At 42.0% G+C, this 27,971-nt stretch overlaps 1 protein-coding gene across 4 annotated transcripts in view; it reads left to right on the forward strand.

Moving 5' to 3' along the window:
• Positions 1–10,418: 10,418 nt before the first annotated feature.
• Positions 10,419–27,971, forward strand: part of TSPAN33 (tetraspanin 33) — a 106,516-nt gene continuing 88,963 nt past the window's right edge. For 3 of the 4 annotated variants that reach the window (XM_088468874.1, XM_088468875.1, XM_088468876.1), the window contains exon 1: positions 10,419–10,767. In XM_088468874.1, coding sequence (XP_088325000.1) covers positions 10,669–10,767 — 99 coding nt within the window. In that variant the 5' untranslated portion in view covers positions 10,419–10,668. The remainder of the gene's footprint in view (positions 10,768–27,971) is intronic. The other variant, XM_088468877.1, reaches the window with a different exon arrangement.

The raw sequence follows: 27,971 nt of genomic DNA on the forward strand, positions 1-27,971 counted from the left end.
AATAATAAATAAAAAATAATAAACTATAAATAAAAAATAAATAATAAAAATAAATAATAAAAGTAAATAAAAATAAATAACTATATTACAAATTCAATCTAAAAAACATCAGTGTATTCAGGGAGTCGGTTGTATAATAAATCCAAATGCTCATATCTATATATTATCCAAAATAGAGGAATATTTATATAAATAATAATATAATATGTTAGGAATCAAATATAAATGTGAAATAAATGTGAAAACATAAAAAATCAAAGACTCAATACATTATAAATCTAAAAGTGTCAAAAAATCGCGTTATTGATTCAAAATATTGAGGCCCTATCTCATTAAATATAAAAACTGTTACTGTGAATACATAAATATAAATTGTGAAAGGTACATAAAAAATTAGATTAATAAATTTAAATGTTCCAAATTTTAATGGAACCCTGTGAAGAATAGCATGATATATAATTTATATATATATCAATAACTTCTAATTGAACTTAAAGTGTTGGTGAAAGTATTAAGATGAAATTAAAATAGAAAAGAGACATGTAAAAATACGAGGAGACAGACAATTACATCTGTCTCACAAGTAACATGCCAGTTTTGTTTAAAACGAAGGCAGAAGCCAATATTATGATATATTGTGTACTGTGATGTGTAAACAATAATAAAAGTGAAATAGCCTATAATGTGAGTATTCAAAAAACCAAACGTGCTGACTCGAACTGCAAAATATGTGAATAAATAAGTGTGTACATACACATAATAAATCATATTTACACTTGTTTAAGATATATGTCAATCTCTATTATTCATCTAAATTTCTCAAACATACAGTGATGATATTTATGTATATATTGAAACACATAATACAGTAATAGGATACACACATACAATAAAATTTGGTAATATTTCTTTACAAGAAAAATATATAATAATGATAATAATAATTACTCCTGTTCTTCATGTACCAATGGTGGGAATTTTTATATATATACACTCCATGGATTATAAAAAGACTGAAAAATTATTTCCTTCATTGAGGACATTTGGGTAGAGGCTATCCATCAGGAATATCATCTCTGCCTCTTTTCTCAAAAGTTCTTTATTGAGGTCTCCTCCTCTGATACCCAGTCGTATTTGTGCCATACCAAAGGCTTGCAGTCCCCTTGGCTTACAATCATGGTGTCTCAGGAAATGCTTAGCTACAGGTGTTAAATTCCTAAAATTGTATTTATCTCTTTTGGCATTCCTGATTGACCCAATATGTTCTAAGATTCTTTTCTTAAGAGGTCTAATAGTTTTGCCTATATATACTTTGTTACATGGACATTTGAGATGGTATATAATGCCAATAGAATTACAGTTAATCCATTCCTTGATGTACCATTGCCTTTTGAATTTATCAAAATAGCTTTTAGCTGGTGTCATAAATTGACATGCTTTGCAAAAACCACATTTGGAGGATCCTTGTTTGTTGAATGTACTCCCTTGTGTATTTTTGAGATGACTCCGAACCAGTTTATCCCTAAGATTATATGATCTCCTCCAATTCACTTGTACCTGTTTAGGTAGAATACGAGATAGATCTTTATCTGTTAGTAGAACTTCCCAGTGTTTTTGAAGAATGTTCCTAATTTTGAACCAATCATTACAAAAGGTGCCAATGAATTTGATGTTTTCCTCTGTTCCCCTATTAATTGATTTCTTGGGATTCAGAAGAGATGCTCTTGTTCTGAGATGTCTCATGGAGAATTGATTTAAAAAGTCTCTTACTGTACCCTCTTTTGACAAGTCTTTCACCTAGTTGTTTACTTCTTATCTTAAAGGTGTTAGGATCTGAACAATTCCTTTTAATCCGCAAGAGTTCTCCTTTAGGTATACCTCTTATGGTTGCTGGCAAATGTGCACTTGTAGCATTGCTTTATGGTATAAATCTGTGATCAGAGAGCCATCTTGTCCTATAATGATGGTAATATCCAGGAAATTAATGTGGGTTCGATTTATCTCCAGAGTGCGTTTAGGATTCATGTTGTTCACATTTAATTTCATAATGAATTCCTCTAGGAGATCCTGTTCTCCTTCCCATAAATCAGAATATCATCTATATATATCTCGTTTGTGTCACAAAAAACCCACTCCCACCACCCCAGGTAAAGGTTAGCGTACGTGGGGGCACATGTGGTCCCCATCGCAGTTCCCCTTACCTGGAGGTAGAACTTATCCTGACAGACGAAATAATTCTTTGTTAACACAAATTTAAGAAGTGATATTAAGAAGTTGTTAAAGTCTGTGATCACCTCCATTCTGGTGAAATAATCAACTGCTGCTATACCAGCATCATGATTGATGCTGGTATACAGACTCTCCACATCACAAGTGGCCAGTAATGTTCCTGAATTGACTGTAAGATTGTCTAATTTCGTCAAGACATCTAAAGTATCCTTAACATACGAGTGTAAAGTTGTTACATACTTTATTAGGTGCTGATCTATAAAGATACTTGCCTTTTCAGAAAGGCTACCTATACCTGAGACAATCGGTCTCCCAGGTGGTATTTTACCATCCTTATGCACCTTCAGAAGAAGATACAAAGTTGGAATCACTGGGTTCTCTACTTTCAAGAAATCATAATCACTTTTTGTTATGGTACCTGCATTGAAGGCTTCTTTTATTATCCTATTATAGCTAATCAGGAAATTATTAGTTGGATTGAATATTAGTGCCTCATAGCACTCTGTCATTCAGTTGTTGGTTAAGTTCTTCTTTATACATCGATAATGGGCACAATACTATATTACCTCCTTTATCGGACGGTTTCACAATAGTATCTTTCCATGATTGAATTTCTTTAAGGGCTCCACTATATAGATGATATTCTCATTTTATGGGTAGGAGAATTATTATTATTTTTTTAATATAGTCCAAAAGATGATTTTTGATATGGTTAAGGAATATATTATGATATAATATTTAGTTAAGGATAATTATTTGATGGAAGGGGTGGTGTATTAATAATATTGGTATGGGATGATCTATACACATACAATAGCTATATACTGAGAGAGAGATATATTTCTATATTTATTTTATTTTTATTTATTTTTATTACTACTTTCACATTTATTTTTTATTTTATTACATTTATTTTATTTATTAATAATGGTTTTATCTCAAACCAATAAATATGTATTTGATTAATGGATATGTGGGAATATATAGTTTTGATATCTGCTACATGGATGGTATCTTTACCTTTAGTAGCCATATACAACATGGATTTAACTGGGGTCGTAAATGGATACAAATTAAACCTGGGTTGTTTCATTATGCCTGTCATTAACAGACAAACCCGTTTGAACTAGGAGAGAGATTCCGATTGGTCCCTCGAGACACAGGATGGAATAAAGAGTGCTCATTGTGAGCAAACGGGTTGGCCTGTGACAAAGCTGTTTGTATAGCGAAAGAGCAACAGAATGTTGCTATAACATCAGCTTCTGGATACAAAAAACATCCAGTAATATACTTGGCAAGTAAAGTGACAATTGCAACATAATAGTGTTACAATTACAGGAGAAATTTCTGTAAGAGTTATATCAGTGGTCTATCACAAAACAACTGCACACAATATATTAAGAACAGCACTACCTCAACTTGAATTAAGTATTATTTCATGGTGAAAGCATAGACATATATTGGATGCCAGTTTATTTATACGTCAGCGGAATCATATTTTAAACACTTGTTTATTCATTTATTCTTCTTCACATTCTTTTCTGTTTTGTTTTTATTTCGCTAGCTTCACATGTGCTTATTACAATAAAGTATTTTATATGATTTAATAAAAGTTATACTTTAACATTCAATACATTGCCAGAGTGCACCTAGCTTTAAGATTCTTTTTCCACTTTCCCCATTCCCTGTTCAAGTTTTTGCATATATCTAACCTTTAATGTACTTGTTTTTTCTTTTAATACTGTTGAGCAGTTCTACTATGCTTTCACCGTTTCACACTTGCTTCACTTAGCTATTTTTTAGGGCTCTGGAAGCGTGCTTTCTATGTCCTAACTCTTTTTACCACACCACGCCTCCATAAACATTTTTTTAGGGTATTCTAATATATTTTTTCTTAAATATTTCCCCTATTGAGACCCATTTGATTAGATTATTTAGGGTGCTCTAACTGTGTGGCAGGTCTCCTTGATTGGGGGGGTCCTCGCTCACATTCCTTACTTTCCCCATTATTCCTTTATTTCTTTTTTTTTTTGTTTGTTTTTACCTTTTTTTTTCTTTTCTCCTCACTTTACTTTTTTTTTTTAATATGCCACACTCTCTGGGGGTCATTCAGACCCGGTCGCAAGCGCTGAGCGCTTGCAACCGGGTCGATGTTTCCCCACTGGGCATGCGCACATTGGAGCCAGCTCTGAAGTGGGCGAGACCCGGCTAGCGATGGGCGCTCCGTCGCTAGGGGTCTTGCACCAAAGGGGGCGAGCTGTTGATGGTGAGTGACAGCTCGCCTCATTTGGGAGGCGGGCAGGGGGCGTGGCCGGCCAAACGGAGGCGTTCCCGACGGAACACTTGCCATTTGGGGGCGGCCTCACTGACATCAGCAATGATGTCAGTGGGGAACTTCCTGCTCGATTAGAGCAGGAAGCTCCCTGGGGCTTGCGAGTGCCGAGACCCAACCTTAGGGTCTCGTCGCAGGCCCTGATGGTCGCGATGGTCTTGACCATCGCGACCATCCCCCTGGTCGGTCGCTAGAGCTGTGGGTGGTAACCCACAGCTTAGCGATCGACCAAGAGGCGGCATTACAAGATGCAAGCGGCCGCCCTCATTCAGAGCGACCGCTTGCATCTAACGAACGCCTCTGAATGAGGTCCTGTTTTGTCATTGAATGCCAGGGGTCTCAACACCCCACCAAAACGAACTATGTTGTTCTCTTTTGTTCAGTCCCATTCTGCTGACATTGGGCCTGATTCAGACCTGGGCGCAAGCGCTCGCAACCGGGTCGATGGTGGCCCACAGCGCACGCGCACGACGGAGCCGGCTCCGTCGTGCGCATGCGCGAGACCCGGCTAGCGACGGGCAATCTGTCGCTCTGGGTCTCGCACCAAAGGGGGCGAGCTGTCGATGTTGAGTGACAGCTCACCCCCTTTGGTGGGCGGGCCGGGGGGGTGGCTGCCCAAACAGAGGCGTTCCCATGTGAACGCCAGCCATTTGGGGGCAGCCCCACTGACATCACGAGTGATGTCAGTGGAGAGATTCCGGCTCTGTTAGAGCTGAAATCTCTCTGAGGCTTGCGGCCACGAGACCCTACCACAAGGGTCTTGTCGCAAGCCCGATGGTCGCGATGGTCTTGACCATCGCGACCATCAACCTGGCCGCTCGCTATAGCTGTGGGTGGTCACTCACAGCTATGCGAGCGGCCAGGAGGCCGCACAAAAAAAAAAACACCCTGATTCAGAGCTTTTTACTCCCGCCCACATGACTCATACTCTAGGATTGATATGCTCCTCTGCATTGCCTCGTTGACTGATACACTCGTAAACTCGACCATTTTTGCCAGCCTATTGTTGGCTCACATAGATTGGTCAACTTCAAGTTTATGGGGGCGCTTCTGGAGGCTTAACGAGACGCTACTGAAGCTCCCAGATTTTCAAACATTACTAACCACCAAGATGAGTTAATTTTTTTAGACCAATTGTACCCCAGATGTCTCGGCAGGGACGGTAAGGGAAGCTCACAAAGCAGTAATTAGAGGGGAAATCATTAGGTATGCTTCGCAATGCAAGAAAATCCAAAATGCAGCAATGTTCACTTTGACTAACCAAATTACCCAACTGGAGGCAATCCATAAACGCACACACGCTGCTTCAACATTGCAACAACTTGACAAGGCCAGGGGTGAGCTACATAATATTTTAGCCGAAAAAACTGAAAAAAATTTGCGTTGGCTCGGGCAAAAATGAAAAAGGTAATAAGGCGGATGCTTTAATAGCTAAAAAAGTAAGAGCTAAACGGGCATCACAAGCAATAGTTTATCTGAAGGATAGTTCGGGTAATTTGACATATGACCCCAAAGTAAGTTATTTATCAAACTTTCAAAGAATACTATGAAGCATTATATAATATGCCTCCCCCTCTAGACTTTACTACATCCGTAGATAAGTGTAGGGAGTATTTCACCTCCTGTAATCTTCCCACTATTAGTTCCCAGCCAAGATATTTCGTCAGAAGAAGTTACTCAAGCTCTTAAAACCCAGAAGCCTTCAAAGGCTCCTGGTCCAGATGGGTTCCCAATGATTTACTCTAAATCCTTTAGGGCCGTTTTAATCCCGCACCTAACAAAATTGCTCAACGCTATTTTGGATGGGTCACTAGAATCTACCAAATCCAAAATTATTGTTATCCCTAAATTAGACATAGACCACAATTTATGCTCAAATTTCAGACCCATTTCTCTCCTGAACACGGACATTAAGTTGTTTGCCAAGATTTTGGCGAACAGACTCAATGAGATTTTACCGGTATTAATTGATTCGGATCAAGTGGGTTTCATACCCCATCGTCAGGGTCTAGACAACACCTGCAGAACTATAGATCTTATCCACACTATCAATCGCTCCAGGTTACCCTCTGTGATTTTGGCGATTGATGCAGAAAAAGTATTTGACCGAGTATCTTGGCCTTTTCTATTTCACACTCTAGAAATGTTTGGAATCAACGGACGCTTTCTACATGCCATTAGATCTATCTATCAGAACCCGCTTTCTTTGGTTACAACTAACAGTATTTGCTCAGACGTGTTCAGCCTGGGAAATGGGACTCGACAGGGCTGCCCGCTCTCTGTATAGAGCCATTAGCGGCACACATTAGAGCAGATTCTAATATCACAGAAGTTTGGGGTCCCAACAATACAAAATATAATTGTTTGCCGACGATGTGCTTCTCACATTGTCCAATCCTACTGTATCTCTCCCTTCCTTATGCCTAGGCTTGCACCAATTCGGTGAGATCTCAGGATACAATGTTAATGAATCAAAATCAGGAGCACTCGCTTTGCATATCCCACGTCAAATAAGGGTTGGCTTGGAGTCCACTTATAAATTTCAATGGCGTCCAGTGAAGATTCGCTATTTAGGCATCTATATCACCAAACAGTACACCCAATTGTACCGTGCAAATTATTCCCCCGATTCGGGCAATGCAGAGGGACATATCGACTTGGAAAGTATTGTATATTTCCTGGATAGGTAAAATAAACGCAGTCAAAATGAACGCACTCCCTAGACTACTATACCTGTTCCAGACACTTCTGTTTCGTGTCCCTATGCATGTAATTCAGTCGATGCAAAAGTTGTTTAGGAGATTTATTTGGGGAGGTAAAAAACCACGATTGAGCCATTTAACTTTGTCCAAACCAATGGGAAAAGGTGGTTTAGGTCTTCCACTACTACAGAATTATTATTATGCCACCCCATTGAGCCATATCATTTCCTGGCACTCTTTCCCAGGCACAAAAAAATGGGTTGATATAGAAAACGCATCCTCCCCGGACTTAGGCATAGCCTTTCTTCCCTGGCTTCCACGGGTTCATAGACCAGCCTCGGCCTACTCTCATCCTTCCATCCAATTTACTCTGGCGACATGGGATACAATTAATCTACTTTTTTCACTCACAAACTGGGCTGCGCCATGGCTCTCATCGGGTATAACAAGTTTTTCGTATCTCTCTGGAGAGTTCGCCCCCCCCAACTTTACAGATCTTCAAGAAAGATATCACCTCCCCTCCAACCTTCACTACCTTATCTCCAGATTACCCATTTTATACGGACTCAATGTCAATTTGGAACTCTTCGTCAACCCACCCAGTTTGAACGCCAATGTCTGTATTCGGTGGGGCGTAAAGGTGTGATCTCTCTGTTATACCATTCGTTTTTGGCCCCCGAACCCCCCAAAGGAAAATTTTTATTAGCTTGGAAACGTGATCTTGGGCTACAACTAGACGACGATGGATGGACCTGTATACGATTGCAAATCTCAAAAGCCTCTATTAGTGTTAGCACCAGGGAAACGGCCTTCAAAGTCTACACCCGTTGTTACTTAACACACGACAAACTACATTATATGTATCCAAACTCCTCCGATAGATGTTGGCGTAATTGCGGTATGGAAGGTTCTTTTTTCCACATTTATTGGGATTGCCCCGTGATCCATCAACTTTGGTCTATGACGGTAACCTTAATGTCAGAAATTATCTCCTCTGTTGTATCCATGGATCTGCTTGTAATACTGCTCCAGGAGCCTGAGTTCGACGTCAAAGCCTGAAAATAAATTGATTGGGCATTTATGGAATGCCCCTAAACTTTTGATAGACAAAAATTGGAAATCTTCTCACTCTCCTAACAAAAAAGCTTTAATTAACAAGCTATGGTACATTTCTTCAATGGAATATATTACTTCCCTGCTTAACAACACAGGGCCTGATTCAGAGCCGGACGCTCTTTGAGAGCGCTCGCTCTGAATCAGGGTGTCCCTGGTTTTCTTTAAAGACGGCCTCCTGGCCGCTTGCTAAGCTGTGTGTGACCACCCACAGCTTTAGCGAGCGGCCAGGTGATGGTCAAGACCATCGGGGCTTGCGACGAGACCCTTGTGGTAGGGTCTCGTTCCCGCAAGCCCGAGTGAGGTGTTCCTTCGGGAACGCCTCCATTTGGCCAACCACCCCCCCTGCCCACCTCAAAAATGGGGCAAGCTGTCAATCACAATCGACAGCTGCCCCGCTTTGGTGCGAGACCCGTAGCGGCGGAGCGCCCGTCGCTGGCCGGGTCTCGCGCATGCCGGATCCGGCGTGCGCATGCGCAGTGGGGGACCATCGACCCGCTTGCGAGCACTGTGCTCTCGCGAGCGGGTCTGAATCAGGCCCACAGTACCTACATTCCAGCTGTTATGGAGTCCTTGGTTTACCTATCATAACTCCTCTCCCCATTGATATTTATGTATTTAAAATAAAAAGATTAAAAAAAAAAAAGAATTCCTGAGCTTGGCCCTAGTAGCTAATGCCATCTTCAGATTGTATCCTATGGGCTACCATCCGAGATTTTTGGGGGAGTACATCCCTCCCGATACTGTCCGCTTGCACTTTTGCCAAATTAAGCCTTAGTGGAGCCCAGGGAACTTAAGACATTCTGGCCCTCCCCCTCTTATCAGCACTGCCCCACTCATCATCCATCCCACCCCCACTTGTCTTCTGAGCCACACCCATGCGTCATCCGGACCGTCCCCACTTGACATCCGGCCCTCCCCCACTAGTCGCAAGCCCTTAGGAAAGGCACAGGACTACACAGCGCAGCAATGTGTGCCAGCCGGGAGAGGCTCTGGTACCGACAGACGTCAATGCATGCGCAGTGGTTCAGCAGGAGGAGCCAAAGCAGGAAGTAAAGTGATCACATTTGCATTCACTTAGAGATGGCCATCGGAGAGGTGCCCATCGATGGTTACCATCGATGGCACACAAACCATTGATGGTTTGCACCCCTCGATGGCCACCGCCTCAGTGGGGAGCAGCGGGCCAATCAAAAACAGGGGCAGGGTTTAGCCGGCACCGGGGCTAAGCTCTGTCTCCAGAAAAAAAAAATATAGGACTTAAAGCCGTTACACAGAAGACGATTTCTAGCGTATACTGATGGATACGACAGGGGGGCCGTCATCGGCAAGTTAAACACACTTGCCGATGCTGGCAGCAGGGGCCATGCTGCATTCGGCAGCATGGCATCGCTAGCGACATTCTCAGATCATCCTGTATGTACAAAAGATCTGAGGATGCGACGGACGACCGGCGGGAGCGTGCCTCGGGATAGTGGGTACACACCACACGTGTTGAACGATGCGCCTGAATCAGCCAAATTGTTAAAAATATAGTGTAGTGTGTACACAGCTTTACTAATCATTGGGATGGGCTCCGCCTCCCGCCGAAGTCCCCTGTCCCATCAATTGACAGATTATACATTCCAGCGAACAACTATTCCTTATTCCGTGAATTTTTAATATCAGGGGCCCCTAAACTTCAAAACATATTATAATTTAAATGAGTACAGATTACATGAGTCAAATTAGTACAGATTAGCAACATCTCTACATTATAAATATGGAGGGATAAAAAAGACAACCATCTGATGCACCACATAGAGAAAAAAACAATACATGAATTGTGTGTGCTCCACTGTCAGAACCATACGGAAGACCCTGTTTAATCTGCGTGCGTGCGTCCGTCGCCTGGCCTGAGTTGCAAGCTTCAGCGATCAGTGGCCACTGCCCATACAGGTGTTCATTCCTTCCGTGCCTTTGCAATGTGATAGACAGCTATAAACCCCAATCAAATTGCATGTAGTAGCAGAGTCCACCAATAAGCAAGAGCTGAACGTTGCTTTGCTTGGAACGTTATTATCCCGGCCAGCAGCAGAACAGTGACATGTTGCTGCTGCTTTACTGTGCGGGCGCCGGACTTGTGCTCCCTTCAGCCTAGTATATTATACCCGTTCAAAGATAAGTCTGCTGACTCATAACGCTAGCGGCTGCTCTTTTCTTGCAGTGGCTGGATCTGTATACATGTACTGAGGGACTTCTCCATAACAAGCCACCCCAAAGCGCTATAGAGACATCAGCCTTCCACTAGCCATGGCAAGTCGTTCCACAGCCAATATCAGGGGGGAAGATTTCTCCTTCGTTAGTCCTGTGGTGAAATACCTCCTGTTCTTCTTTAACATGCTTTTCTGGGTAAGTTTTGTTGTTATCCTGCCTTACCTCAGTCTGTGTTGTACGTGTACATGACTTGCTGCCACTGGGGGCACATGACATATCCCCCTCCCCACATTCCAACGTGCTGTCTGCTTTAGCAAATTCCTTGTTTCTCCAATTCTCTGGCTAAAATGTAATCTTATCCTGCTAATAAACAGGTGACCCTAACAACTGATGGGCACTGCTGCGTCACTGCCATTAGGATGGGAGGAGACATTGGCAATGCCCACAATGTTTGCCTAGCTTGGCCATGCTGTGATTTTATTTTATTATTTTCAGGTTTTGTTTTTTATGAACACGCTACTGACATTACATTTGTATACATTATAGTTATGGATATACATTATAGTTATGGTTGCTAGCACTGGCTGCTAAGATTTACCAGGAACAGTATTTATCTGCTGTATATGGCATAATATCTAGTTATCCTATTTCTTTTACAAAGTGCTCTCTTTATTGGCAGGACATCATAACCTCAGGGCTACAGTGAAATGTGTGTCAGTAGTAGGAGTAACATACTTTGCTTGCACAGAAGCATTAGCAGGTGGTAGAAATTTATACATCACTAAGGGCTCTTATTTATTATTAAAACATTGTGTGTGTGTGTGTGTGTGCGCGTGCAGTTTACTATCACTATATCACCGTAATACTTAAAATTATATCAGGCTTCTTTACCATTACTTACCTGTCCAGCAGTCTTCCTCCTCGGCAGTGTCTTTTGTGTTTTTGGCAGGCTAATGTTGCCAGCGGCAGGCTAATGGGCCTGATTTATTAAAGTACCCCATACAGATGTTTTCGCAGTTGAGTGATTATCGGTAAACTGCAAGCACACTGCACATGCATCAAGATACATTATCGTAGTCGCTCACTGCAAATTACAACTGATGCTGCGACTTTGTAGACAGATGCTTTGATTTGCAAAGCTGTAGGATAGTGTCTCGATACATCTCCCGAGGGCTGCAATGGTTCCATAATTGCACATAGCTGCATACAGGTTTGAAGCTCCTGTGGAATTAGCTACTTCACTGAATCAGGTCCGATGTCAGGAGTGCATGCACAGTAGCCGTCTGCAAAGCACATAGCTCTTCAGCTCGGCAAAGCCGGAAAGGCTTCTCTTGGTGGACTTTATCGGCAACACCATCTATAGATGGCGTTATGATGTTATCTAAAACAATGCGAATATGAACTTATTGCTGTTTGTTAAATAGCAAATATTTATTTCATTGAGCATATCTAGGGTATAGCATGAGAAATAACTTATTTCTATGCTGTAATTTAAATCTCAGACATGTGATAACCCTATTTACCATGTGAAACTAGGGAAATACGGTTATAACTAATTGATAAATAGAGTCCTAAGTATAATGCATGTGAGATTGGTAATATCAACTGGTAAAGGTGGCAAGGCACTGGTGTCTCTTTCAGTGCTGCCAGGGCCTCATTGTAAAGTTGGGTACACACTAGCCGATAAATTGGACAATTTTAGACTATTTGGAATGACATCATCTAGTATGTACGCACTATTGCGTGCTCCCACATGTCGTCTGCTACATCGTGTGATTGGCCGTATTGCACGGCTGATCACACAATATCGCATGCAGTGCATATTAATGAAGGACAGAACAAGTGATCGTTCCGTTTTTCATTAAATATAGTGTGTACTGGCAATCTTACATATGGTCCCGGGGCGAATGATAAACGCCCCAACTGTCGGCAAGATTGCCGGGTCATTTACCCGGCTTTATTTTCTGCTGTTAATTAGATGTTATACCTTACCAAGTGCTTTGAGTAATATTCGTAAATGCATATACAGACTCCTAAATATCAGTGCCGCAATTACGTGTAAAATATCAAAATACTTTGGAGAACAATAAATAACAAAGCTTTAAAACACTTAATGGTGCATACCCACGGTCAGATTTTTCTTCAGATCTGAACGATAACTATTTAAAAAATCGTTCATATCTGAAGGAAAATCTGACATATCTGATTTGAACTATGCATGTTCCCGATGGTCAGATACCGATATCTGAGATCTGATGTGTTTGCAGTCAGACTTGGACGATTCCATTCATTTTAATGCAGTCAAAAATCGTTCAATCGTTCAAATCTTTGGTAAAATCGTTCAATCATTCATCTGACAAATCTAACAAATCTGACCGTGTGTATGCTCCATAACACCTCACACCTGGAAAAAAAAAAAAGGAAACTCGCATCTTATAAATTAGAGCTTAGAATATCCACCCTGCAGGCAAAGTGGTAATGAGATTCATAAATAATCAGACTTTATTCTTGATCCTGAAAAGGCAACCTACACATTCCTAAGTGTATGTACTTTTGCACCAGCAGTATGCTGCCTTCCTCTTCTATAGGCGGGAATTTTATTCGATGTGACTCTGGGCATCTTTGCGATGTTCGGCTGCAATCACATTAGCCAATTACAGTAGTGCCAACATCATAAAATTTCCCTCACTCCTCTATGGGATACAGTGGGAAACTTGTAATGCAGACAGGACTAGATGTGCCTTGTCGCTGTCGGGAATTGAATTTTCCCCCCCATGCTTGCTGGTTTTGCCCAAATGTTGACTAAAATTTCACCTGGCTTTTATGCTATGTTTTAGTGTTTAATATTTTTATATTCTTTTAGTATTGTATTTTTAGTTATTTTATTAATGGCATTATATATACTTATCAGTAGTACATGTCTAGATATCCTGTACCTCAATTTTTAGACATTTAAATAAAATGTTAGTTTACAAACTCATATGTACAGAGGTAAAGGTGGGGAAATATTAAATCAGAATAAACAATAATTAGAAAATTATCATATTTAAATGTAGCTATAAAATATGACCAATTACATTATACAGTGAAAATGGAAGAAATCTATTACAAGAAATGTGTGGCTCAAGTAACTAACAAATTTGTATAGAGCTATCCTAATGGAATAAAGGTAGCCTTCCCACTAGGCTTCTTTCGCGGGGCGCCGCGCCCTGCCCCTTTTTTAGAAGGCAAAATGCGCCCTGGCCCATTTTCAGGCGGCCTGCTGAGATCTCCACGCTGACAGCCAGCAGAGCTGTCTCGGCTCGCTCCAGCTGTCAGCTCTTCCTGACTGCATGGCTCCCTCGGCAAGTGACTAAATGCACTTTGGGAGAGCTTGAGGGCAGCCCAGCATCTCCATGTCTGCTGGGCACGCCCCCTGAAGTTATGAAAAGGGGGTGAATCTCAAAGACAAGCCTCTTTTTCTAGTGTGGGATAGAGTAAGGGCGCTGTCTGTGTGTGAAGTCAAAGGGAAAAAAAACGAAAAAGATAAAAAAAGAAAGAATACTTATCCTAAGTGGTATAAGATAATCTTCTTCCTTTTTGCCACAAACGTTGTTATAGATAATTTTTCTTTAGGAGTCATCCATCGGGATATTTCCGTATATATGTAGAAACGAAAAATAAAAACGGAATGTGTAGATCCTTTTAATCAATAGTATGATAATTTGTAGGTATGTTCTAAAAACGTATACAGTTTTTTTAACTTTGATTCTGGATACAGAATGCTTATATACTGGTTAAACAGCCCGGATTACACACCTAACTTACGTTAGCAGGGAGTGTTACCAGACGCATAAAGATTTCTTTCAAATAATATGTTTAACGGTACTTTTTCTATGTATAACGGTTCACACACCTGACTTACACATTCAAAGTATGTTGGGAAGCTCATAAAGGTTTCTTTCTAATATACATTCATTGGTTTGATTGATAGAGCTTCAATAAAGTGGATGCGTACCCATACGCACACTTTCTGGTGCATATACAGACTCATCAAGGTATCTTTTCAAGAAAAAACTTTCCAAAGTGCCTCAGATAAAGTAGGTAAGTATTTAATTCATAGTTGACATAACACAATATAAATATTATAAAATCATATTGAATCCAAATATAAAACCAATGCAGGTCAAAACAAAATATAGGGTCAATATTCCCCAAAAATAGTAAACAAGGTGAGATAGGATGGGTACTGTAGGAACCATAGGCAGTTGAACCATGTGTTCAAAAAACGCGACTTAGTACAGGCGCCAGCACAGTCACATTGATGATAATAGTGAAAATAAAAGAACACATACTTCACCTCTATTCCAGTACCATTTCCACCTATCTAGACAGCCTCCAGGACCAACGCGTTTCGGGATCAAAAACTCCCTTTATCAAGGTGTGGAGGTACTGTTCCTAATGCTTCCTTTTATAGTCTCCATGAGTTGTGCCCCGGTGTCGTCACTTCCGGTTTCGATTTCCAGATACATTGGGCCTAGGAGATCTTTGCTGGTAGTGGTATATAGCCACACCTGTCATCATTTTTTCCAACTAGTCCTTATTTGTATATGTGGTGTACTTCTACATTGCCCGCAATCAGCCGCATATCCAATGCGCGAAACCGGAAGTTCCACGGGTGCCACAAGGTCTTTTGGGATATGTAGTTTTCGCTACTGTCGTTTCTCCCGGAAGTCTCTCCATAGTAAAATACTTTGTAGTGTACTGCTGTGTCTCCCGTACTCAGCCGTGTGTTCAATACGCGGAACCGGAAGTTCCACGGATACCGCAGGGTCTATTGGGATATGTAGTCTTCTCTCCTGCCGTTTTTTCCGATGGTCTCTCCACAATAAAATACTCTAAAAAAATATGTATTAGAATGTTCATAGTCGTTTCAAATTCTGGACAGATCAAGTTATTAGATCTCATCATTGTGAACCATTAAAAATGTGAAATTAAAAGATTCTTTGCAAAGGTGCTTGGGAATTGTAGTACCACATCTATATCATATGGATAGGAACTATACACAGATCAATATTGTGCTTGAGGGTTATAGCTCGAATTTTTTCTATATTCCAGATTGTCGTCTGGCTTATGAGATAATTATTGTTTTTATAAAGCAAATTGGTATAAAAAACTTTTATGATATTAAAATATCCTAGACATAAAAATAATAGCAGATAATTACAATAAAATACATATCAAAATATAGACTCCAATATATTTATATACACATGTGAATTTTCCAGTGATTCCAAAGTGGATGTCATGGCAATTTAGGGCTAAACCCCCAATTCAACTAAAGTGTGTCTGAAAACATATAGTGCAAAACTCCTAATGACGCTAATAATAGGCCGATATATATGAAAATGCTCTTATAGAAACCATTTTAATTCAAAGTCCTGATTTAGTCCTTTTGGACTAAGTGTGTGGAATTTAAAAATAAGTCTCATTTCGTCTTAGCTAGATTGGTTTCAATGTTTTTGTCTCTCCAGGAGGCTTTTGTGTGTTGAATGCCCACAAATCTTTTGATGTATGCAGTAGAGCAGTTGTGTGCATTCTTAAAATGATTGGATAGGCTGTGAGTTTCAAGTCCTTTCCTCACATTTCTCAGATGTTCTGAAATTCTAGTTTTCAGTGGTCTTGTTGTGCGTCCTATGTAACTTAGTCCGCATGTACACTCCACCAAGTAGACTACATTAGAGGTGTTACACGTGATGAAGTCTTTTATTTTCATAGTTATACCGTTAATGGACACTTCATTATATTTGTAATTGTCATCTTTAATGTTTCTACAACCTATACACATACCGCAACGATGGAACCCTTTGGTGCGGATGAGGTTTTTTGAGGCGATAGGTAGTGGTAGTGTACTTTTAACCAAATGTGTTTTGAGGTTTTTGGATTTCCTATAGATAAAACATGGTTTTGTCGGAATGATTTCCTTCAGAACAGGATCTCTGGTTAGAAGGTGCCAATGTTTTTGAAATAATTTTTCTATCTGCTTGTGCTGAGTGTCATACTGTGTGATCAATGCCCATTTTCGTTTATTATTATTTTCCACTCTTTTTTTTTCTTCCTTAGGAATTATAAGCTGCCTTCTATCTTTTCCATATGTTTCTTCAATTGTCTTCTCCAAGTTTTTCATGTCGTACCCTTTTTCTATAAAGTCTTTTGTCTTTTTTCATTTGGGTCATTTGCTCTATGCAGTCTTCATTTTTGCTACAGTTCCGTCTTATTCGAAGAAATTGGCTCTTAGGGACACTCTTGAGCCATTGTGAATGATGTTGACTGGTCATTGGTTTAAATGTATTTACATCAGTGGGTTTACGGAAAGTTTTTGTCTGAAAATTTCCCTCTTCCACATAGATGGTTATATCTAGGAAATTAATTTGTTGATTACTATGATTCAGTGTAAAGTTGATATTCATCTCATTATTATTAAGTCCTGAGAAAAAAATCTTCTAAACTTTCTCCTGTTCCATGCCACAAAAGTAGTACATCATCTATGTACCGGTACCATTCTACAAGGTTTGTGCCCCAAGCTACGCCACTGTACACATGAGTCTCCTCCCAATAACTCATGAAAAGATTGGCGTAGCTTGGGGCAAATTTCGTGCCCATTGCTGTCCCGGTGCACTGCAGGAAGAACTCGCCATTAAAGAGGAAGTAGTTTTTCTCCAGAATAAATCGGATAGCTTCTAACAGGAAGTCTTTCCTTTCCTCGGGTAAATTGGTTTTGTTCAATGCCCAAGATACCGCTTCAAGGCCCTTAGAGTGGAGGATGCACGTATACAGTGAGGTTACATCAGCGGATGCTAATCTGGTGTTTCCGGTCCACAGGAAATCCTTTATTTTGACCAGAACCTCTCCTGTATCTTTAATGTATGATTGATTTTTAACTACAAGTGGTTGTAGGACTCCATCTATTAAAGATGATAGATTTGAGGTAAGGCTGTCTATTCCTGCGATGATACCACTACCAGCAAAGATCTCCTAGGCCTAATGTATCTGGAAATCGAAACCGGAAGTGACGACACCGGGGCACAACTCATGGAGACTATAAAAGGAAGCATTAGGAACAGTACCTCCACACCTTGATAAAGGGAGTTTTTGATCCCGAAACGCGTTGGTCCTGGAGGCTGTCTAGATAGGTGGAATTGGTACTGGAATAGAGGTGAAGTATGTGTTCTTTTATTTTCACTATTATCATCAATGTGACTGTGCTGGCGCCTGCACTAAGTCGCGTTTTTTGAGCACATAGTTCAATTGCCTATGGTTCCTACAGTACCCATCCTATCTCACTTTGTTTACTATTTTTGGGGAATATTGACCCTATATTTTGTTTTGACCTGCATTGGTTTTATATTTGGATTCAATATGATTTTATAATATTTATATTGTGTTACGTCAACTATGAATTAAATACTTACCTACTTTATCTGAGGCACTTTGGAAAGTTTTTTCTTGAAAAGATACCTTGATGAGTCTGTATATGCACCAGAAAGTGTGAGTATGGGTACGCATCCACTTTATTGAAGCTCTATCAATCAAACCAATGAATGTATATTAGAAAGAAACCTTTATGAGCTTCCCAACATACTTTGAATGTGTAAGTCAGGTGTGTGAACCGTTATACATAGAAAAAGTACAGTTAAACATATTGTTTGAAAGAAATCTTTATTCGTCTGGTAACACTCCCTACTAACGTAAGTTAGGTGTGTAATCAGGGCTGTTTAACCAGTATATAAGCATTCTGTATCCAGAATCAAAGTTAAAAAAACTGTATACGTTTTTATAACATACCTACAAATTATCATACTATTGATTAGAAGGATCTACACATTCCGTTTTTATTTTTCGTTTCCACATATATACGGAAATATCCCGATGGATGACTCCTAAAGAAAAATTATCTATAACAACGTTTGTGGCAAAAAGGAAGAAGATTATCTTATACCACTTAGGATAAGTATTCTTTCTTTTTGTATCTTTTTCGTTTTTTTTCCCTTTGACTTCACACACAGACAGCGCCCTTACTCTATCCCACATTAATTTTTTCATATTCACATTGGACCATATTGGGATAGGTCTGCTGGAAAGAGTAGGCAGAGGTCAGTGTGCAGCGCCATCTCTATCACCAAAATCTTTTTCTAGTGACCACGCCTCCTTTTCTGGACGCTCTCACGCCTTCAGCACACGCTGCAAAGTGCTCCAGACTGACAGCCGTCCTGTCTAGAAGGAACACTAAAAGGAGCCTATTCACTAAGCCTAGGAGAGAGAGAAGGTGGAGAGAGATAAAGTACCAACCAATCAGCTCCTGACTGTAATTTTACAGGCTGTGTTTGAAAAATTAGTTAAAGTACCAACTAATCAGCTCTTATCTCTCTCAAATTTATCTCTCCTAAAGGCGCATATCCACTACACGACTAATGAACGACTGAACTATAACGACATAGTTATCGTTCATTTGTTCATTATACTGTGCCCAAACTCTGCAATCAACCTGAACATAGTGCTCAACCTGACCGAAATTTCAGCGGTTGTTTCTCGCCAAAGTATGCAACTTACGATTTTTTTTACATTTTTTTTTTTTGCTAAAGTATCATTAGAGGGCGGGCTGTCCAAAAGGTTCTTTTTTTTTTCTCTAGTTTTTAGGCGAAAAATGGCTGTTTTTCGCCGTCGTTGGCGAAATCTGCTGCAAATTGGCTGATCACGGCCGATATATTGGCCGATCGGACATTCGATTCACAAACTATGGCGAAAACTGCCGATTTCGCCTCTAATTGAATATGGCCCTTAGCCTATCCAGGAATGCTTCTGAGGTAAAGTGAACATTCTGGATTCCTTTCCTTGATGCATATGAATGGTACCATTACCAGATTTCCTTGCTGCTACATTAATAAACACTTCTTTAATACCTTGAACAAGAGCTAGATATCGCTCCATGTTAATTGATTTTAACACATCAGTCTCAATGAGACTTCACTCATGTTTCATACATCCTCATTTTAGCCTTTGGATAAGGTTTAACGTCTGCCACTATAATATCATATGTCAGAGCTTGGCCCTAGTAGTCCCTGACTTGACAGATTACAAATTGTACTTTTGTTTCCTTGAAGAAATGCTGAACTCTAGACCTGTCTGTCTGAAATATTTTTAGATTTGGAACATAGATCTGTTCCGTACGTATATACCATATTTAAATGATAAATGAGACATTTACTATACCACTTTTCCAATTACATCTCACTCGATTCGGCATTGAAACAGAATTTACTTTAATCACTATTTGAGATCTTTGATTATGACTAAAGGCGGGTATCCACTAGACGATCTGCTCCATGAGCGATATCGTCGAGCGTTTAACCGGCAGTGATGTGCTCAATGTCATTAGCGACATTGAGCACCCACACTGAAAGATATATCGTTCAGTGATGTTGCCCTTCCTCATCCCCGTACTTGCAAAACCTGACAATGTTGACCAGTTGCCCTGGAAGCATGGGCAATGAAAGATGCCGTCATTGACCAGCGGGAGCGTGAATCGCTTTTCGTTGACTGCATATCCACTGTACAATATTGTGGACAATGAACGATAAAGATCTAGTTATCGTTCAAGTGTCCAATTTATCATGTAATGGATATGCGCCTTTACTCTGCAAGGTTACTGTATTATCTTTATTCATCACACAAGAACATCTGGCAGTCTACATTCTTATGTTCAATTTGAAATCTTGTTTTTGTATTTATTTTTTTGTAACAAACTCAAAATTGACATTCAAAAACTATAACCTGTAAAAATCCTTTCAAGCCTGCCACAGTGTCATTGTTGTAGAGTTTGATTATCTGTCTTTGGACCCTACAACTTAGGTGAAGCGAGGAGACTTTATGGGATAGATGCTCATGTAGTGAGTACTGGCAGTCAGAGAACACTAGCAGTTTTGGATGGAATCTTTTGACTAGGAGCTGCGCCCGGATACAGAACTGGAATCCGCAAATGAGAAAATCTGAAACCATTTGTGGTGAACGCAACTCCGCAACCTGCCCCTAGGCCCATAGTTGGAACCCACTACTGGGAATTTAGGAAACTTTGCTGCGGAAACTCAGAATAGTATAGTACTGTGTCTGGAACCTCACCCTGACCCCATCCCTGGAACTGGAATCCGGACTCAGAACTGAAAAAAACAGAAATGGGGAACTGTAAGGGTTCAGCCTAGGATCGGCTGTTGCTCACCTCTGCGCCTCCTGCCTCTGACTTCTCGCGCGGTCAAGTTGGATGCGGCGGCGGGTGACGTGCTGAGGATCCTGCCTTAGGCGCTGGTGGACTTACATGGGCGGCCTTTGTCTTGGGTATTGTGGATCCCATCATGGGCACCGCCATGACAGTCCTTCTCACGTGTCAGTACCTCCAATCAATGGTAGTATGGTTTGGATCAGCTGACGCTGTCCTATCAACTGCTACCCCATGGTATATATCCGGCCCCAGTACACCAGGAAGTTGCCTGAACAACGTTTGTCATTCTCAGTGTATGCTAGTTTGGTCCTCGTTCCAGGTTCCTCTGAGATTACCTCTGTGTCTTCTCCACTGCGTTTGACCATCTCTGCCGGAGTGCCTCCAGTGCAACAGTGCGTCATTTCATCTCAGCCTGTGTGCCTCTCAATATTACCATCTCTGCCAGTGAGCCAACTCCGTGCTATCTTTAGTGCAACAGTGCGTTATAACACCTCAGCCGGAGTGCAAATCCTGCGCTACCTTTAGTGCAACAGTGCGTTACCTCAACCTGTGTGCAAATCCTACGCTACCTTTAGTGCAACAGTGCATCATAACACCTCATCCTGTGTACAACTTAGCGCCACCTTCCAGAGCTACAGTGCGTCTTACCACCTCAGCCTGTGTACAACTTAGCGTCTCCTTCCGGCGCAATTGTGCGTCTACACGCCTCTACCTGTGGGTACCTCAAGTACCAATTCCTTGTGAAACTGTGCCTCTTGGCAGGCAAATTCCTTGGGCCATCGTCTGTGTAATTCTCTATTCCCACGGGGTTTGGATACCAGATCAAAGGACCGCGACCTGCCTGCTTGGTGCAGCTAAATATCCATATCCCGATTGGTAGGGGTCACTGGTGAACACCTCCCAGCAGATTAGACTTTGCACCATTGATAAGGTCTCGTTAACGTCCAAACTCTGTGGATGAGGAGATCATACATTCAGGCCCCTCGCCTCCGATTTCTTCCCCAACCTAGGACCTCTGCTTTTATTCCCTCAGTGGCAAGCGTGACAGGAACTTTGGAATGTCAACTGTCCCATTTGCCTAAACCTGGAACCCACACCCTAATCCCCAGCACAGGAATTAGTACTACCAGCCACAGAGCCAGTCCTAGCCACAAGACCCCAAGAACAGGGAAATGTGTTGCTAACCAGCCATTGAGTTTGTAACTGGTATCCTTCAGACACCCGATGATACTGGTAGTAACAGATGAAAGGCCAAGGGACCATAGGAGCAGCTGCTGAGGTAGTGACTGGTGCGTCAGTGGTGGAGAGTTCAGATCCACCAGCATGCATGAACATTGCTCACATACGCAGTGCTCAGACTGTTCCATGGAAGTACGCAAGAGGAATGCTTTCAATATCACACTTGCAAATCCGTGAATGAACTGTGCCCACCTCTGAATCAGGCCCATTGAGAGAAGCCAGAGTTGACACTTTCCTGTTTAAGGGTCTTGAAAACCAAAATGGCATCAAAGGTTTAAAATTTTTCGGTTTTTAGACAGCTTGGTCATCTGCATGGACCTTAAGGAGGCACTGTTGGAGATCTGATATAGATCAGAGCAACTACCTGCTGTTTGGTAGTCTGCCCAGCCCATCAGCTGTTGCTAGGTGCCAGTCCTCTCAACAAACAAACAGTAGTATGCAGGAGTCTATGACCTGCAAACTTTATTTGTTTAGGGCAGTGTTTTCCAAACCCAGTCTGTATGGCCCACTCACAGTCCAGACATTAAGGATATCCCTGCTTCAGCACAGGTGGGTAAATCAAATTGACTGAAGTAGTAATTAAGCCACTTGTGCTCATACATGGATATCCCTAGTACCTGGACTGTAAATTGGCCTTGAGGACAATGTTTGGGAACACTGTTCTAGGAAATGGGATTAATACTCAGCAACAACACTTAGCACATCCCTCCCTTTTCCTGTTGCTAGGTACAGATGTGCCAATATACATCTATCCTCCGTGCGCTATAAGTTGCGCTACACATAACGTAGGAGCTCAGTGTGACTCGGTAGCGCCATGTCTTTTCGTGCATCTTTTTACCTTCAAATGCGTCTTATTTGCACAACGATGCGATTACAGTGGATCTGGAAAGTATTCACAGCGCTTCACTTCCACATTTTGTTATGTTACAGCCTTATTCCAAAATGGAATAAATTAATTTTTTGTCCTCAAAATTCTACACGCAATACCCCATAATCACAACGTGTAAAGTTTTTTTTTTGTTTGTTTGTTTTTTTATGTTTTGTTTTGTTTTTAGATTTTTGCAAATTTCATTAAAAAAAAAAAAAAAAAACCCCAGAAGAAGTCACATGTACATAAGTATTCACAGCCTTTGCCATGAAGCTCAAAATTTAGCTCAGGTGCATCTGGTTTCCACTGATCATCCTTGAGATGTTCCTACAGCTTAATTGAAGTCCACCTGTGGTAAATTAGGTTGATTGGACATGATTTTGAAAGGCATACACCTGTCTATATAAGGTCCCACACTTGACCGTGCATGTCAGAGCACAAGCCAAGCATGAAGTCCAAGGAATTGTCTATAGACCTCCGAGACAGGATTGTCTCGAGGCACAACTATGGGGAAGGGTACAGAAAAATAGCTGCTGCTTTGAAGGTCCCAATGAACACAGTGGCCTCCATCATCCGTAAATGGAAGAAGTTCGGAACCACCAAGACTCTTCCTAGAGTTGGCCGGCCGTCTAAACTGAGCGATCGGGGGAGAAAGGCCCCAGTCAGGGAGGTGACCAAGAACCCAATGGTCAGTCTGTCAGAGCTACAGTATTCCTCTGTGGAGAGAGGAGAACCTTCCAGAAGGACAACCATCTCTGCAGCAATCCACCAATCAGGCCTGTATGGTAGAGTGGCCAGACGGAAGCCATTCCTTTATTAAAAAGCACATAGCAGCCCGCCTTTAGTTTGCCAAAATGCACCTGAAGGTCTCTCAGACCATGAGAAACAAAATTCTCTGGTCTGATGAGACAGAGATTGAACTCTTTGGCGTGAATGCCAGGCGTAATGTTTGGAGGAAACCAGGCACCGCTCATCAACAGGCCAATACCATCCCTACAGTGAAGCATGGTGGTGGCAGCATCATGCTGTGGGGATGTTTTTCAGTGGCAGGAACTGGGAGACTAGTCAAGATGGAGGGAAAGATGAATGCAGCAATGTACAGAGACATCCTGGATGAAAACCTGCTCCAGAGCATGCTTGACCTCAGACTGGGGCTACGGTTCATCTTTCAGCAGGACAATGACCCTAAGCACACAGCCAAGATATCAAAGGAGTGGCTTCAGGACAACTCTGTCCTTGAGTGGCCGAGCCAGAGCCCAGACTTGAATCTGGACTTGCATCTCTGGAGAGATCTGAAAATGGCTGTGCACCGACTCTTTCCATCCAACCTGATGGAGCTTCAGAGGTGCCCAAAGATAGGTGTGCCAAGCTTGTGGCATCATATTCAAAAAGACTTAATTGCTGCCAAAGGTGCATCAACAAAGTATTGAGCAAAGGCTGTGAATAATTATGTACATGTGATTTCTTGTGTTTTTTTCATTTTTTTTCTTTTATTACATTTGCAAAAATCTCAACTTTTTACACGTTGTCATTATGGGGTATTGTGTGTAGAATTTTGAGGACAAAAATTAATTGTTTCCATTATGGAATAAGGCTGTAACATAACAAAATGTGGAAAAAGTGAAGCGCTGTGAATACTTTTCTGGATGCACTGTAGATACACAAGCAGCTTCTGCTAATTTAAAATGATATGCAGCAGAAGCTGCTTGGTCATTTGAAGGTAAAAAGACGTACAAAAAGACTAGAAGGGCTGTTTAGTGCACAAGAAGGCTAGATGTATGTGGGCCTATCTGTATGTTGCTTGCTCTTCTTTTAATAATCAACATTTATTTGCCTGATGTTTCATACATGTGCTCAATTGAACCAGGAACATCTGCTATCAAATGTTCACAAGGACAATACCATTGTGTTGTTTCTTAATTGTCTAAATCAAGAGTTTTACTTGATTACAAAGTTTTATTATGTAAAGTCCTCACTCCAATACTTCACTTTGAGATCTCAGCTCTTGATTGTTCATATTCATATTTTTAACACTAATCTACTTCATTAGAAGGTCACAAAGAAGATTTAAAGACATACAGTACAAATACATAAGCATTTTTTCCACTTACCGTATATACTCGAGTATAAGTCGACCCGAATTTAAGCCGAGGTACCTAATTTTTCCACAAAAAAATGGTAAAACTTATTGACTCGAGTATAAGCCTAGGGTGGGAAATGCAACAGCGCCCAGTAGTAATATCCCCCCCTGGTAGTGCCCCCAGTAGTAATATCTCCCCCCCTGGTAGTGCCCCCAGTAGTAATATCCCCCCCCCCCCTGGTAGTGCCCCCAGTAGTAATATCCCCACCCCCCCTGGTAGTGCCCCCAGTAGTAATATCCCCACCCCCCCTGGTAGTGCCCCCACTAGTAATATCCCCCCCCCTGGTAGTGCCCCCAGTAGTAATATCCCCCCCCCTGGTAGTGCCCCCAGTAGTAATATCCCCCCCCCTGGTAGTGCCCCCACTAGTAATATCCCCCCCCCCCTGGTAGTGCCCCCAGTAGTAATATCCCCCCCCTGGTAGTGCCCCCAGTAGTAATATCCCCCCCCCCTGGTAGTGCCCCCAGTAGTAATATCCCCCCCCCCTGGTAGTGCCCCCAGTAGTAATATCCCCCCCCTCCTGGTAGTGCCCCCAGTAGTAATATCCCCCCCCTGGTAGTGCCCCCAGTAGTAATACCCCCCCCCGCCTGGTAGTGCCCCCAGTAGTAATACTCCCCCCCCCCCCCCCCCCTGGTAGTGCCCCCAGTAGTAATATCCCCCCCCCCTGGTAGTGCCCCCAGTAGTAATATCCCCCCCCCCCCGGTAGTGCCCCCACTAGTAATATCCCCCCCCCCGGTAGTGCCCACAGTAGTAATCCCCCCCCCTGGTACTGCCCCCAGTAGTAGCCCCCCCCCCAGTAGAGAGAGAGCTCCTGGTCCCGACGCTGCTCTCGGCTCCGGCCGCTTTGCATTATGGGAGAGACATCATGACTTCTCCCCATTACCCACTGCGGGAGCCGGAAGATAACACTTTGCCGGCGGCTGTGTGTTTGGCACTGTGTAATGCTGACCGTACTCCGTCCGGTCAGCGCTACACATGCGGTGCAGCTGTGTCACAGAGACACTGGGCCTGATTCAGACCCACTAGCGAGCGGCTGTCCGCTCGCAAGTGGGTCGATGGTCTGCACTGCGCATGCGCACGACGGAGGGAGCTCCGTCGTGCGCATGCGCGAGACGCGACGAGCGAAGGACTTTCCTTCGCTCGTAGTGTCTGATCAAAGGGGGCGTGCTGTCGATGTTGATTGACAGCACGCCCCCTTTGGTGGGCGTGCCGGGGGAGTGCCTGCCAGACGGAGGCGTTCCCAAGGGAACGCCTATCGTCAGAAGCCGGCCCCACTGACATCACTAGTGATGTCAGTGGGAGTGATTTTGGCTCTGATAGAGCCAAAATCACTCCTGGCCTTGCGGTTGAGAAACTCAACCGCAGGGTTCTGCTCGCAGTGGCGATGGTCGCGATGGTCAAGACCATCGCGACCATCATCCTGCACGCTCGTATATGCTGTGGGTGGTGACCCACAGCTATACGAGCGTCCAGGAGGACGCTCCATATTTATGGAGGTGGGCCCTGATTCAGAGCGTGCGCTCTGGTCAGAGCGTCCGGCTCTGAATCAGGGCCACAGTCTGCACCGCGGCCAGCATGGTACACAGCTGAGTGAGGCGCCCTCCAATATGTGGCGCCTTACTCAGCTGCGTAACGGGAGAACCGGCCCTGGTCCTGGAGCATCACTCGAGTATAAACCGAGGGGGGGGGCTTTTTCAGCACAAAAAATGTACTGAAAAACTCGGCTTATACTCGAGTATATACTGTACATACACTTTATTCACTCTCATTCTTCACTATACAAGAGTTCATATAGGATATTACTTGATTTGTTCAGTAATAAAGTTACATTTTATGAACTTTAGTCAACTTTGTAGAGGCCTGGTTTCACTAGGAGTCCTCCACAACGCAAAGGAACATGGTTCCATGGGAGGAACTATGTATGCTATGGGGTGGGTTTTCATTTGTAAATGACTTTTTCCAAAGTGAGGTTGTCTTTTACAGGTATTTTCATAAAATCAGTTCATTAAGCTTTTAAAGTTGGCAATAATGAGAGCAGATAGGATTTGTCAGTTGAAATGGGCCATGTTTATAGCTTTCACGTAGCTTGGTTTTCCAGAGATAATCCTATTTTATTATTTATTTATTTATTGCCACTGAAACCTTGATTCACACACATGAAGCACTCGTGACACTTCCACTGTGGGATTGCTTTGCAACCACATAGTTCCTGCCCCAAAACACCCTATTTCACTTAAAGACAGATCTGTCGACTCATGTCATTTTAGCTCTTTCCCCTCCATATGGAGCGATGATTCCCAGTATTCTCTCCCCATCCTGCTCACTTTACTAGGAAGTGGGCGATCCACTCACTCTTCCGGTGGTGCAAGGGACTACCTGAAAAGTTGTAAGTCATCTAGTCATTTTTCAGTATGAGGCACCAAGATGCATTGAAATACAGTTTTCTTTTTAATATTTCTAAATTTGTTTAACGATTTTCACTACTAGCTTGATTAAGCACTTTGCATTTTCAAAGTCTACAATTGATACAATTATGCTAAGTAATGCCCTTGACAAAATTAAAAGAAGTGTTTGTTTGCAGGAACAGTACGTTGAGGATTTGGGTTTAAAGTTGGGAAATATAACTCCAAGGTGGAGTCCTCCTATAAATCCCCTAAGGAACTATTTCAGCATGTTATTGTAAGCGTTACTGTGAGATGAGAATGCTATCAAATGTATGTCTTCTGGCGCTGTGTAAGTGATGCCTATGCAATCATTTACATTTTGACCTATTTTTTTTTCTTCTCATTACAATACATGCATTCTTTCCTCTTACAAGATAATGTATGTATAAAGTAGGTGTTTTTTACCGTAATTTTTAGACGTTACATGAGAAGTTATTGTGTGTATTTTCTAAACTGTC

The sequence above is a fragment of the Taudactylus pleione genome, unplaced genomic scaffold, assembly GCF_031769625.1.
Source record: "Taudactylus pleione unplaced genomic scaffold, aTauple2 ptg000086l, whole genome shotgun sequence".
Lineage (NCBI taxonomy): Eukaryota > Metazoa > Chordata > Amphibia > Anura > Myobatrachidae > Taudactylus > Taudactylus pleione.